The sequence below is a fragment of the Pyrgilauda ruficollis genome, unplaced genomic scaffold, assembly GCF_017590135.1.
Source record: "Pyrgilauda ruficollis isolate IOZ18807 unplaced genomic scaffold, ASM1759013v1 scaffold164, whole genome shotgun sequence".
In the NCBI taxonomy this organism is placed as follows: Eukaryota; Metazoa; Chordata; class Aves; order Passeriformes; family Passeridae; genus Pyrgilauda; species Pyrgilauda ruficollis.
The window spans coordinates 699,030-711,649 of record NW_024515209.1 but is presented as its reverse complement, the minus strand read 5'-3'; the positions used below and the strand labels follow the sequence as shown (position 1 = coordinate 711,649).

General features: G+C 42.1%; 1 protein-coding gene across 1 annotated transcript in view; it reads left to right on the top strand.

The window, feature by feature from the left end:
* The window catches only part of ATG10 (autophagy related 10), a 59,568-nt gene that overhangs the window by 29,047 nt on the left and 17,901 nt on the right, over nt 1-12,620 (top strand). Inside the window, exon 4 of the mRNA XM_041463338.1 lies at nt 8,644-8,770. Coding sequence (XP_041319272.1) covers nt 8,644-8,770 — 127 coding nt within the window. The remainder of the gene's footprint in view (nt 1-8,643; nt 8,771-12,620) is intronic.

Genomic DNA, 12,620 nt, shown 5'->3' with positions numbered 1-12,620 from the left:
AAGTAGTAAATCTCTTGCTGTGGGACCCTGTTTGGGGTACAAGCAGCAGCACGCAGTACAATTAAAGGTTCTTGCAGCAAATGTTTAGGAAAATACTTTCCAAGAGATCTGCACATGATTAGAATTACTGAGTGCTCTCCTCTCTGGCTTCCTGTTTTGGAATTGAATGCCTTCAGGACACTTGGAATATTTCAGTTTTTAGAAGCAAGAGCAATTTAACCAAGTCTGTACTTCATTGTCCTAGCTATGACTTCAGTTAGTTGCAAATAGGGATAAATATATGAAATAACCCCTGAGATACCTTAATCAAATGGAAGGAATAAATTATAGAGCTGCTTTTGAGGGAAATGAGAGCAGATAAAATGTCCCAACAGTCAGAGCCACATTCTGGTTCTTTCTCTGCACATGTGTACAATTAGTGGCTCTTTCCTTGCTTCTTGTTTCCCATCCTGTGGGATAATGAGTTTGAACATTTTTTGGAACAACTCACTAATTGCTTGAAGTATTTTATGTAGGTTATTTATAAAGTTTGAAGGGAAAATTTGGTGTGGTTATTGAACAGTTGTATACAAAACAGTTTCTTGAGGTCCCTCCACCTAGTTCTGAGCAATTCGACTACAGGAATAATTCCTTGAAATGAGATTAATTTATTTAACAATTCAGCCATTATGCTGATTTTTGTGGTAAGAATCCATGAGCTTGGCCAAGCACAGTTATGTACATCTGTACCATTTTGTGGTGTTTTTAACCCTTCTGCCACAGTGGTATTGTCTGGTCATTGTGTCTGTGGGTGCTGTTGACCCCATGTTTCCCACCACATTCAACAGTGGAAATATTTGGGTATTCTTAGTTCTGTACTGGGCTTTCTTGTCAAATAAAACACAGTTTGTATGGAGACTGTTAGAGGAGCCATTCCAGACAAAAACATTGTCAATAATTCATGCAGATTTCCTACTTGGCTTTAAAGAAGTGTAAAGCAAATTCCAAGTGGTTAAGTTTGCATCAAGACTTATTATGTACCACATTTCTGGAAATTGAAGAGACCATGTAACACTCCATGGCAGTTTTTCATTTGAGATCAGACTAATAAAGGACTTCTTTACACTATGAATGTCTCCAATATACATTTGGTGTGTTTGTGATCAGAGACATTTGATAACTTTGTGTTTGTTACTATTTAGAATATTCTTACAGAGTTACTGTGTTTGAAAATGAACTTAAGGGCTTTTGACCTGCCCCAGTCTGAGTTCAGAGTTTTGTATTTCCTTTGTAGCAGTAATTACAGAGATGAAGGTAAATGCATCTTTATTGTATCATTGATGAATACAATAAATAGCTTTTAAGAGTGGACAAAACCTGAACGTACTTGGCTTAATAGGATCTGCCCCTGTTCCATTTAAAAATTATTAGTAGTTATTATACTTGGGTATTACCAAATGCAAACAATGAGTGGATCCTAACGTACTATCATTTTTTAGTCTAAGTGTAGGAGCAAATTCAGGTTTTCTTTTGGAGATTTTAGGAGTAACTTCACAACTATTTTGAGTAATTTCTTAATAATTTTTAGTGATAGCTAAAATTTTTGAAATCAGGCTATTTTAAACGTGAAATAGATCATTATAATTTAGTATCATCCTTGTGTTTTCTTAAAAAAGAATAACACATTTGCTTTAGCCCTAACATATAGGTAATAGGATTGGATTGCTCACATCCAAATAAGCCAGTTGTAATTAAGCCACGTTGTTTATGATTATTGTTTCTAATGGTTGTGGTTATCTAATACAGTCTATGGCCAAGCTTAGGTTAGCATCTCAAGTAACTTTCAAGATGCATCATTTTGTCAGATATTAACTTAATCAGATGCCATTTCCTTTTTCAAGTGGTCAGCATCCAATTGTTTTATTTCTTGCAGTAAGTCACTGTTCTGGTGTCACAGCTGTTCCCTTGGCGTGTCCTGGGCAGGCAGCAGTGCAGCCACTTCTAATTGCAGCCCTTAATTTCAAATGTCTTGTTTTTACAGCGCCAGATTTTGTGATAATTTGAGCATTTCTGTCTGTAACTTTTTCACCAGAATTACTGTTAAACACTGTCTGTCAGTCTTGGCATCGTTTTCATACAGTTTCCCATCTGAGAAATTAATGAGGATTTGAGTTTGTCTTCTAAAAAGTAAAGGTTTGTAGGCATTTGCTGTCAGTCTCCCTGTTGAATTAAGCGTGGCCAAAACTGGGTTGCTGCTGTGATTCACAAAGCAGAAATAATATTCCTTGTTCTAAAAAAATAAAGCTGACCTAAAATACAGCTGAACTGCTACTGTTGTCTTCTAGTGTAGCAATTTTTTTTCCTTTTTTTTGCCTGTTGTAAAGCACAGAGCCCAGGTCCTGGAAGCACTTCAGTTCTGAAGAAGCAATAATCTTGTGGAATAGTACTTAACCTCAAAGCAGTAGCTTACTCCAATTTGTGCAAATGGAAGATAATGACAAAAATGATGGGAAAATCCTTCAAAAGGAGTCTCAGGGGGGCCCTTGTGGCTCTGCACAGCTCCTGCCAGGAGGGGACAGCCGGGGGGTCGGGCTGTGCTCCCAGGAACAGGGACAGGAGGAGAGGGAACGGCCTCAGGCTGGGCCAGGGCAGTTCAGGGTGGGCACAGCAGGAATTTCCCCATGGAAAGGGGGCTCAGGAACTGCCCTAGCACTGCCCAGGGGGGTCTGGAGTGCCCATCCCTGGAGGTGTCACCTGGAGGTGGCACCCAGAGCTCTGGGCTGGGGACAAGGTGGGGATGGGGCACAGCTGGGACTCTATGGGCTGGGAGGGATTTTCCACCCTCAGTGATCCTGGGATGCTGTGATTGTTCCCGGAAGGCAGGTGGCAAAAATGAGTGAGTACAGGCATCACTATCTCTGACTGTTCCTTATCCCACCATACTTCCATGGAAAGAAAACTGCTGTGAATTCCTCAGTCTGAGGAATAACATTGGCTTAGAACATGGGCTGGGGGCACTGGAGGTGGTTCCAGGTGGGGCTGCTCTGATCCTCTGTAAGGTCTGTGTCCGTAGCTTCAGGGAGATCTTCCTTTCAGGAGTTGTAGATCTGTTGGTTTGGTCCATCTTCCCTCAGTAGATAAGCTGTGTCCCTCTGTCTCCTTGGATTTGTTTGCCTCATTTCCCAGATTTTCTGTCATTCCCACCGGAAGAGGTTTCCTAACACACCATGCCTCTGTTCCAGCCCTGTGGAGACAGCCTTGTACTCTCTACATTAAAACAAGAGAAAATCTTTCTTCTGTGGGAGAAGAAAAGCCACCAAATTCTGCATTTTATATGTGACAACTCAGGAAGAATGAGGAGAGATTTTGTAACAGCTCCCCACCTTTGTATGAAGACAAAATTCACAACTGCTCCGTTTTCACGGTCCGTTGCTTCTTTTGCTTGAAAAGGCTGTGCTTTCACTTGTGATAGTGGTTTTGAAGCAATCAAAAGACAAATCTAATTTCCAGCTGTTAGAAATGATTGTTCATGCATGAGGAGCTACTTCAGTTTATGTGCCGTGTCTTTTTGGGATGGAAGTCTTGGTTTTGGTGTTTTGGTGTGCCATGAATAGCAAGGCTTGGGGTTGAGGTGAGGGGGGGAACTTTTTTTGGGAAATAGTTTCTTTGAAAATGACTGGATGCTTTCATAGTGAAGTGGCAGGATGCTGAGTTCAATCAGAAGATTTCCCTTTGGAAAATGACATGTTTCAAGGATCCACTACCTGTTTACCTTGACTCCACTGGTGACATAGTGGCTTTTCAGGGCAGCTGTGTCTTGCAAAAGAAGGCTCCTTGCACACAGTATTTCAGGCATCACCAAATGATTTAAGAGCCACTTTCTTTCTCTGTTATTGGGTATTTAACCAGGTTCTTCACTTGGATGACTAAATTGTAAGAAGTCTTAGACATTGGGGAGGATTTTGTAGCAGCACACAGAAAATAAATCCATAAGATAACTTTGTTATGCTTCAGACCGCTTCTGCTATCCTTGTGTTTTCCTCATCTGTCACCAGTGATGTCAGCACTAGAGAGCACCTGGAGGTGGTTGTATTCTCCATGTGTTCTTCACTTGAGAGAGCAGTTTATCAATGCACATAAAAGTGGTGCAACTGGTGGTAAAGGGTTTCGTACAACACCCATATTACACTGAAATTCTTCAGGGAGATGTCTGCATTTTTACAGGCTGTGGTAGAGTGGGCTACTTTTGATTAGAGGCTGTAAATTTGAGCACAGTGTGACTATTTAGTAGTGATGAAAAGCAGTGACAGTCAGTAAACGCACTCAGTGTCCCCCTCCCCAGGCAGGGTCACCTCGCTGACCGCTGTCTGTGGTCAGTGACCAGCCGTGGCAAAGGCACCACAAGGTCTGGAGGTCTCAGTTGAGTTGAGATCCTGCACAGGAGGGGACCAAAACCTGCAGGAAAATGTCCTGCAGAGACTGGACCCACAAGGGCAACAGCAAGAACTGGATCTGGAAGTTTGGGTGCTTGGGAGAACAGCCAGGAGCGGAGCAGAGATAGGATCTCACCACATGGCCACGCCCTGCTCATCAGCCTGCTTTAATTCTCCCTGATGAACATTGTCCTACCATTCAGTTTCCATGCTCAAATCTCCCTGTTTGCCAGAGGAAAAGTGTTGGAAGAGCTGCTCCTGAAAGTTCTTGTGTTTCAGTGGTGGCTCTGCACCTCTGAAGAGAGAGGAAGAGTGATACACTTTCAGCTTCAGAGGCTGAAATGAACTTAGATGTAAATGTATTCCAAGCAATGAAGGCAGATTTGCTTACTAATCTGGGTTGCATCTCCTTTTTCCCCTCCTCACACTCAAAGCAGCATTACCAGTACCTGTGCCTGTGTCACCTCTTCCCAGTCCTGCTGTGTTCCTGCAGGAGCATCTCCCAGGAGCCTGGACAAGGCAGGAGTGAACAGAGGCCAAGGCAGCAAGAAAGGAGATGTGGAGCATGGGAGCTGGGAGAGGGGCAACAGTATCTGGACATCCAGGAGAAATGTTTATTTACACCACTTCTCTTTTCCCCCAAAAGGGGACCTGCCTCTTAATTTCTAAGGGAATTCAGGCTGAGCAAGAAAGTCTGGCTCAGTGGGCCTCTGCAGGTGAAGTGGAGATAGGAAAATATTTGGTGTCATTAGGGAAATCCATTTTTTAGGTGATTCTGTCACCTTCCCAGTTGACCCTGTCTGCCTTGCCTTTCCTTCATGGTCTCCCTCCAAAGGTACCTTAACCCACACCTCCCTGCTGCCACCAAATTACCCAAAACCACAGTTAACTCTCTCCTGCTGTCAAATTAACTTGTTGCCACAGGTTTTAAACTTGCCTTCTTCCTCATCAAGAGGAATAGAAATAGTACAAATATGTTATTTTGCCTTCATAGTGACACCTGGCAGTGTTTCTTACCTATTGATTTAAATAATTTAGCATTTTAAAAGGAACAAATCAACTTAATTTGTTTTGGGGATACTTAAAGGTTGAGGACAATTTTATATCAATTAAAATCAGTGGTAATTCATTTATGATGGAACTAATGTAATTAATTAGGTAGTTGCTGCTTATCTTCTTTCTAATACATACATTGCTTTTAAACATCTGCTCAATAGTCCATTATGATAGCACAGGAGTGATTTTACCTGAGAGCAATAGAGGAGCAGATGCTTCCTGATGACAGCTTCCCAATTTATTTAGGAAACAGCCAGTCAGTCCTGGATTCACAGTTTTCACTTGAAGCATGGCAGGCATGCAAGTAAATTTGAAAATCAGAAACAAAAAAATTGAGAAACAAGTTTCTTCATATCATTTTCAATGATTGCAGTTTGGTTAACATGCCTTTTTTGGTTAGTGTTGTATATGACATTTTTTAAGGCTGATGTTTGTGTTTTGTCTTTTGTGGTGTCTGTACACCTTAATGTTTTGCAGCAGTTACAAAACCGTCCAAATTTAAATTTGATTTCAGTGTTGTCCAGTACAGTACTAAAATTCAGTATTAGATCAAAAAGAGTCAGAACAACAATATAAATAGGAAAAAAAAACTAGAACAATTATTCAGAGAAAGAGATAAATAGGCTATTTTGACATATGCAAAAATAAAGTGAATAAAATTTTCTTTTTTAAAATAAGTTACACCTATGTTTTGTATTTGTGCCTTTATCAGTATCTGGTTAGAGAGTGAAAATGAGGTCTTTTGGGCTGATATAAAACTGTCTGAGGCTCCTTGGTTCTAGTGACCCATTTGTAGCTTTTTAGACGTTTCGAAGATCACCTAAAATGACTGCACTCGTTTTATTCATCTCATCAGCAAAGTTCATCTCATCAGCTACAGAGATACCATCAAAACTTGTAGGCTACAAAATGTACTTTGCCTGCAAAAATACTGTGGGCTGTACTTGCAGAGACTGTAAAGAGCACGATTGCACATCAACGATGTGTCTTTTTAAATCAGAAAACGTGAAATTGCTGTTTCCTGAGAGCAGGGGGGATTAGAGTAGCCCTGAGAAGGATTCAGCTATTTGCCTTTGTGTGCAGATCTAAAATAGTCACAAATTAGTCATTTTACCATTATATACAGAATGCAGTGTATGCAGATAGTCTTTTTTCTAGAACAGTGGTATTTAACACAGGAACAGGTAGTCTTGCCATTTCCAGAAGTATTTTTTAGGGCAGGGTGAGCTGGTGAGTAAGCAGGAGGCAAGGCCGTGGTGTCTGATGAAACATTAATGACTGAGAAGCACCATGTAGGCTCAGTTCTGAGCACAGACTCTTTCTCTTCCCCACCCCTACACACATGAAAACCATGAAAACTGTAGCTGGGTTTGGGTTTTTTTGTTTTCTTTTCCCACAGGCTGCTGATGGTCTCTTTGCTATTCTTACTGAAGCATTCATCAGTTTTAAAGAAGGTTCAGTGTTATATAGAGAAGAATTTTTTTTTTTCTAGTTTCTTTTTTAAGCTGTATTTTACATATAACCACTGGGTATGACTTGTGTGAGAAGGAAAAGAGCATCACTTCTTGGTCTGTCACTCGTGTGTGGGAACTGGGCATGTCACACCTGTCTTTATCTGGCCTGTGACGTCAGGAACAGCAATCAGCACTGTCCTTCTGGCAGGTTGACTTCAGGGTCTCTTCACATACAGTTTTTAAAACTAGGTTAACCCAGAGAGCATGTTTTCAAACATTCCCATTCAGTGCTTTAGGCACTTCTTTCCCCATAAGCAAAAATCAGGCATTTTCCTGAAGACATCTGGGGTTCACCAGGAAACCTCTGCTCCACGGTCATCTGTGATCTTCTCACTTTGTGTCCAAAAATGTGTGAGCAGTTCCTCGGTCTGCAGCTTCCCAAGGTCTGGGCTTTCATTTGTGGACTTCTGTCCCTCTGCCTCAGCAGCATCTGGGTGCCTAATACACTAAATTTGGGGGAAGTCATATCAGGAAAAAACCCTGAAAATATCTTGGGTGTCGTTATAAACTGTTAAAGTTTATCAGTTTTTATATTTTTTCATATATTGATTCATCCATTGCTGACTTGACTAAGGATGTGAGATAAAAATGCAAAATAGCTTTAAATTTCTGGTGTGTTTTATGAACATAGTGTTCTGAGGATGGTTGGGTCTCCTTTTCTGCTCAGTCTTTTTCTGTTTTGCTTGGACAGGTACCATAAGCCAATATTCAGGGTTTCTTGGCAATAGCCAAGTCATGAAATGCACACCCAACCTGTGGGGCATTATGGTTGCTTAGTTCATGCATGTAAATTTGGGGGTTTGAGCACTGAGCAAGTCCACACCCAGAGTGTCTTCTTGGAAAGTTTGTTCTTATGTTTAATCTTAATGGCATTATTAATTTAATGTTTCCATTTTCAGAGACATTGAGTTATGACAGCTTTTAGAAAAGTCCAAACAACGGGGTGCTTAGCACTGTTGGAATATTAATTTGAAATCTTGTGAAGTTCATGCTGCAGCTGTGGTATATCTCAATGCAATCAGTTTCATCTATTTTGATTTGTTTCAAATCTACCATAAACTTTAGTACTTTACACCTGGAATATACACTAACAGGGAAAAAAAAAAAAACCCTCTCATTTTAATTATTATATTTTATGTTATTATTATAATTACATTATATTATATATTTTATATTATTAGCAAAAGCAACTCCTGGCAAAAAGCCTTTAAAAAAAGTAGATCAGAGGATTTTTGGTGGATACATTTGATTTGTCTTTTGGCAAGCAAAACCGGATTATTTAAGGATACACTTCTAAAATGGTCTATACTGAATGTAATGAGGACAGGTACAGCTGTAGTCCCCTTATTGTGCCAGTTACTGTGCCATGAAGATTTTAGAGAGAGCCTTGGTGCAGCTTAGAAAGATCTCGGTTCTGGAAAGGCTTGCAGATAGTTCACAGTTTGTGGAAGGGAGTGTGTAAGATGTCTCTGTAGGTTTCAGACTTCTCTGATTTTCTTGCTAGCGTTGAAAAATTCCCTTGGGAGTTTGCATGAGTAGTGCAGTGAAAGGGGTGGTGGTTGCCATTATTTCTGTTCTGCGCATTTACCGAGTTCATGACAATTTCCCCGGGCTCAGGAGCAGAGGCTGACGTGCTGCTGTGGCCGCGTGTGTCGTTTCAGGAGCCCTCGGATGACTCTCAGGCCGCTGGCGTTTGCAGCACGGAAGAAGTGGTTCGCTATGAGTACCACGTCCTCTACTCCAGCAGCTACCAAGTGCCTGTGCTGTATTTCAGAGCCTGCTTTTTGGGTAAGGCCAGCACAGACTCCCTGTGCTGCGTGCAGTAGCGTTGAAAATTTCGTATTAAGTTGAGGAAGAGGTGTAAGAAGAAACTAAGAGATGAGGCTGCTCACCAGAGAATTTTTCAATGCTTTGGACTCAGAGCTGCAGGGCCATGGAGGAGATGATATCATCTCAGCCTGAGGGAGGCTGATCTTTGGCTCCTGGCATCTTGCCTGTGGTTGACTGAAACTGCCCGTCATTTTTCTTGTTCTTTTCTTGAAATGACTACAAAAACTTAGTGCTGCAGGTTTAAACCAGGCTGGGCAATCAGTGGACATAACCACAGTGCTTGAGCCACAGTTTGAGACACAAGGCTGGGGTCTAAACGTGTCTTTTAAAATGTATGCTCTTTTCTGTTTAAATTTGCTGCTTAGGGGAAAACAAAATAATACCGATAGGATATTGAATTTTTTTTTTTTGTATTGAAGCTGGCTCTTGGAACAATCCAATCCCATCCCCTCCCTGGTATGTACATCTTGCTACCCACTGCTCTGTAGCTGTAGCTGCTGTGATTTCAGCCCCCATCCTGTCAGGGGAGGAAGGAGGAACACTCAGCCTCCCAGGGAGGCCACTGTTGGTGTCACTCCTTTAATCAGCAGGCACGGGGTGATCACACTGCAGCACTGGCTGTGCTCTGTTCCTCGCTGCCCCAAGCCTGTGTGCCTGTGCTCCAGTGGCACCTGGCTTGTGCCTGCAGTGGTGTGGCCAGCAGGACCAGCTTGTGGCACTTGGGGACAACGTTGAGTGGTGAGCATGGCTGTGTTGGGTTAAGGCTTGGACTCGATCATTTTAGAGCTCTTTTCCAGCCTAAATGATTCTATGATCAGCATCTTCTGTGTTTTGAATAATATCTTAACTTTATCTAGATAAAGATGTCTGAATGTTGCCAGTGATATCTTTTGCTTTTTAATTAAAAAGTAGCTTAAGCTGCTTTGAATGTGTTTGGTAGATTTAATCACTCTCTGCCTTATATTGTTTAATGGTTTCTAATTTTGCAGTGTTAGCGTTTCAAAAAGCACTTCAGATTCAAAATTGAAGAACAAATTCTTGTAGGCTCCCTGGTGGAAAGAATTTAGTCTGAGGTGCAGTTTCAGGAATGGATAATTTGGGGTAAATTTTCAGAGTGGGACATGGGGAACTGGGGACATTGCTCTGCCTTTACCACTGACAAAACTCATTTGCACACATCCTGTTGCAAATTTATTTCCAGCATTATTACAGGCATTTACAAACGTGCAGTGTTTTGCCTTTGAACTTATTGTACAGACAGGAAGATAAAGGTAGTTTTGCTGTTAGAGACGGGTTAGCCTATTTGTGGTCCTGAAAAATGTCATCTTGATTTTTGCTGAATTTATAGTGCAGTGTCTCTACAGAAGAGGACGGAGATGGTGCAGGTAGAGGAAGTAGGACAGTATCTCTACTGTACTATACTTCCATATAATTAGTATTCACCATAAGCAGTTAATCACCAGAGAAGAGCTCACAGAGACAAAACAAGTTGTTTAGCTTGTCAGCACCAGGGAATCGGAGGTGTTGAAACATGACTCCTTATAGCTGGAAGTGGATATTACAGGAGCCAGTGGATGATCTAATGCACAATCATGGTATTATGTGCCAACAGCTCCCCTTGCAGTACAGAACTGTAATTGCTCCTACAAGTACAATTATCCTTTAAAACACTTCTTGGGAGCATTTCACAATGGAAAACAAGGGCTTTTTTTAGATGTTTCAGAAGGTCACCTGGGTTCTCTTCAGCATTTTGCATTCTCTTTTACATTATAACAATATCTGACTCTTGAAGGGAGCAGGATACTAAATGCTGGCAGTAAGTGTGTTTCCTACAGTGTTACCAGCTGGTATTCTCTGATTTTAATTATGGGCAGCTTACTTTTGAAAATGAAGAATTCTGTCTTCCCTGCACGTTGCTGGTCTGCCTGTGCTGTGCTGTGCTGTCTGAAGGTCCCAAAGCGGGATTTTTGGAAATGTACAGCTGGCACATGCTCACAATCACTTGAGATACCTGAGCAGAGTATCCTTTGTCTTGTCCCAAACCTGCTGTGAGGAAAACTCAGGGAAATGCCCTGAGTTTTTTTTCTGTTGAGGTAATAGTCCATGTGATGGGCTCCTCACTTTGTCAGACGATCAGCAGTGCTCACTGCATTGCTCACCTGCTCTAACCAAGGAACAATCTCCCCAAGACTTACCTCAATTTCCCAGTCTAAATTCCTACCATTGTTTGTGCCTCGGCAACAGGAGGGGTTCCTCACCAGTCTCCTGTGAGCTGTTCCTGGTTCCCCTGGGATCCTGCCCATACTGATCCCCGTGCTAATTAGAGCTGGCTTCTGGAGGTAGAGCTGAGTTATAATCCTTCCAGTGGTTCCACTGCCCTGCCCCATCTTGCCTTCCCCAGCACAGGGCACAGAGCTGGAATTCAGAGCTCTGCTTCCTCCCTGGCAGTGTCTGCAGTGCCCATCACACCTGACAATGATTCTTCTGTTCAACCTGGCTGAGGGCTTCTGCAGCATTCACTTCCTCCCTTTGTATAACAGCAGCTGATGCCAGCCTGTCCAAATCTGCACTCCAACAGACACTTTACAAACTTCTCTAGAATGTTGAAATCAATGAAATCCTGCCTTTCTCCTGCTGCATGTGAGTGCAGCTTACATTTACCTGGTCTCTCAGCCCCTCCTAGGAAAAAGGCTCCCCATGGAGCTGCTGGGGGGATTTTCCTGTGATCTCCAGCTTGGTTGGCATCCTCAGGAACTTGTGCCAGTGAAGACATCTAATTTTCACTCCTCTCTGCTAGAAGTGATGTTCAAGCATTACAGATCACTTCTTCTGCAGAAGGGAAAATGTTGCATTGTATCCTTGTCCCTTGCTGCTGTCTAAATTGGATTAAATAACTTCCTTTCTTTAACTCATCTTTTGACCTTTTTTTGTTGTTTGTGAGATGAAGTTTGCTACATTAGGTAGTCCAAGGTAAGGTTTGAAATTTTGATTGCAACAGAACTAAAACATTTTGAGAGACATCTAAAATTTTTGTAGTCTCAGGGGATGGATTTACAGGGAAGATCTTGTTCTATGCAAGGACAAATACTTCAGTTGAAAATAGTGATTAAGCATGATGAGACTGTCTGGAAAGGTGTTTGGGAACATTATAGGGTACAAGAAGATATTTTTAGGCAGTGTGTACATAAGAAACATTTTTCACTGCCTCATGATGCTTGCCACGTGGCATATATTCCTAATTTCAGACCTGCTGAAGTCACAGTCAAGTGTCAGGAGCTCACGGCAGAGGCTAATTTCTCCAAAATCAGCTCTGTGCCTGCCACACCATCCAGAAACGGAGCCCTTCTTTCTTCCCCTGGCTTCTGAGACTACCAAATAGGTAGCTGAAGAAATGCATGAACCCCTGCTGATATCTGATGTCAGCAATTAGCCCTCTTGGAGACAGATGGTGTAGGCAATTATCCTTCCCCTTCAATGCTGGCATCAGCCAGATGGGCTGAGCTAGGTCCAGTAAGCTTTCTTTAATCAGCAGAGTATTTTCCTCTTTTCCTACTCTTTAAGATGTCAAGGAGCTTCAGTCTTTTCCTGAACCATCCCCATCTGAAGCTGGGCATTCAGAGCCCTCTTGCCATGCATTAGAAAACTCACAGTGAGGTATCAGCAGCACAGGTGAGCACAGGCACCATTCAGGAATCACCCCGTGTGTAGAGAAAATAATGGCTCGTCTCACACTTCTCCCTTTTTCTGCAAAGGCAGAGGAAGCAGCAGGAAAGCTGGCTAAACACTGAAAAGAAAGAGCAGGACTAAT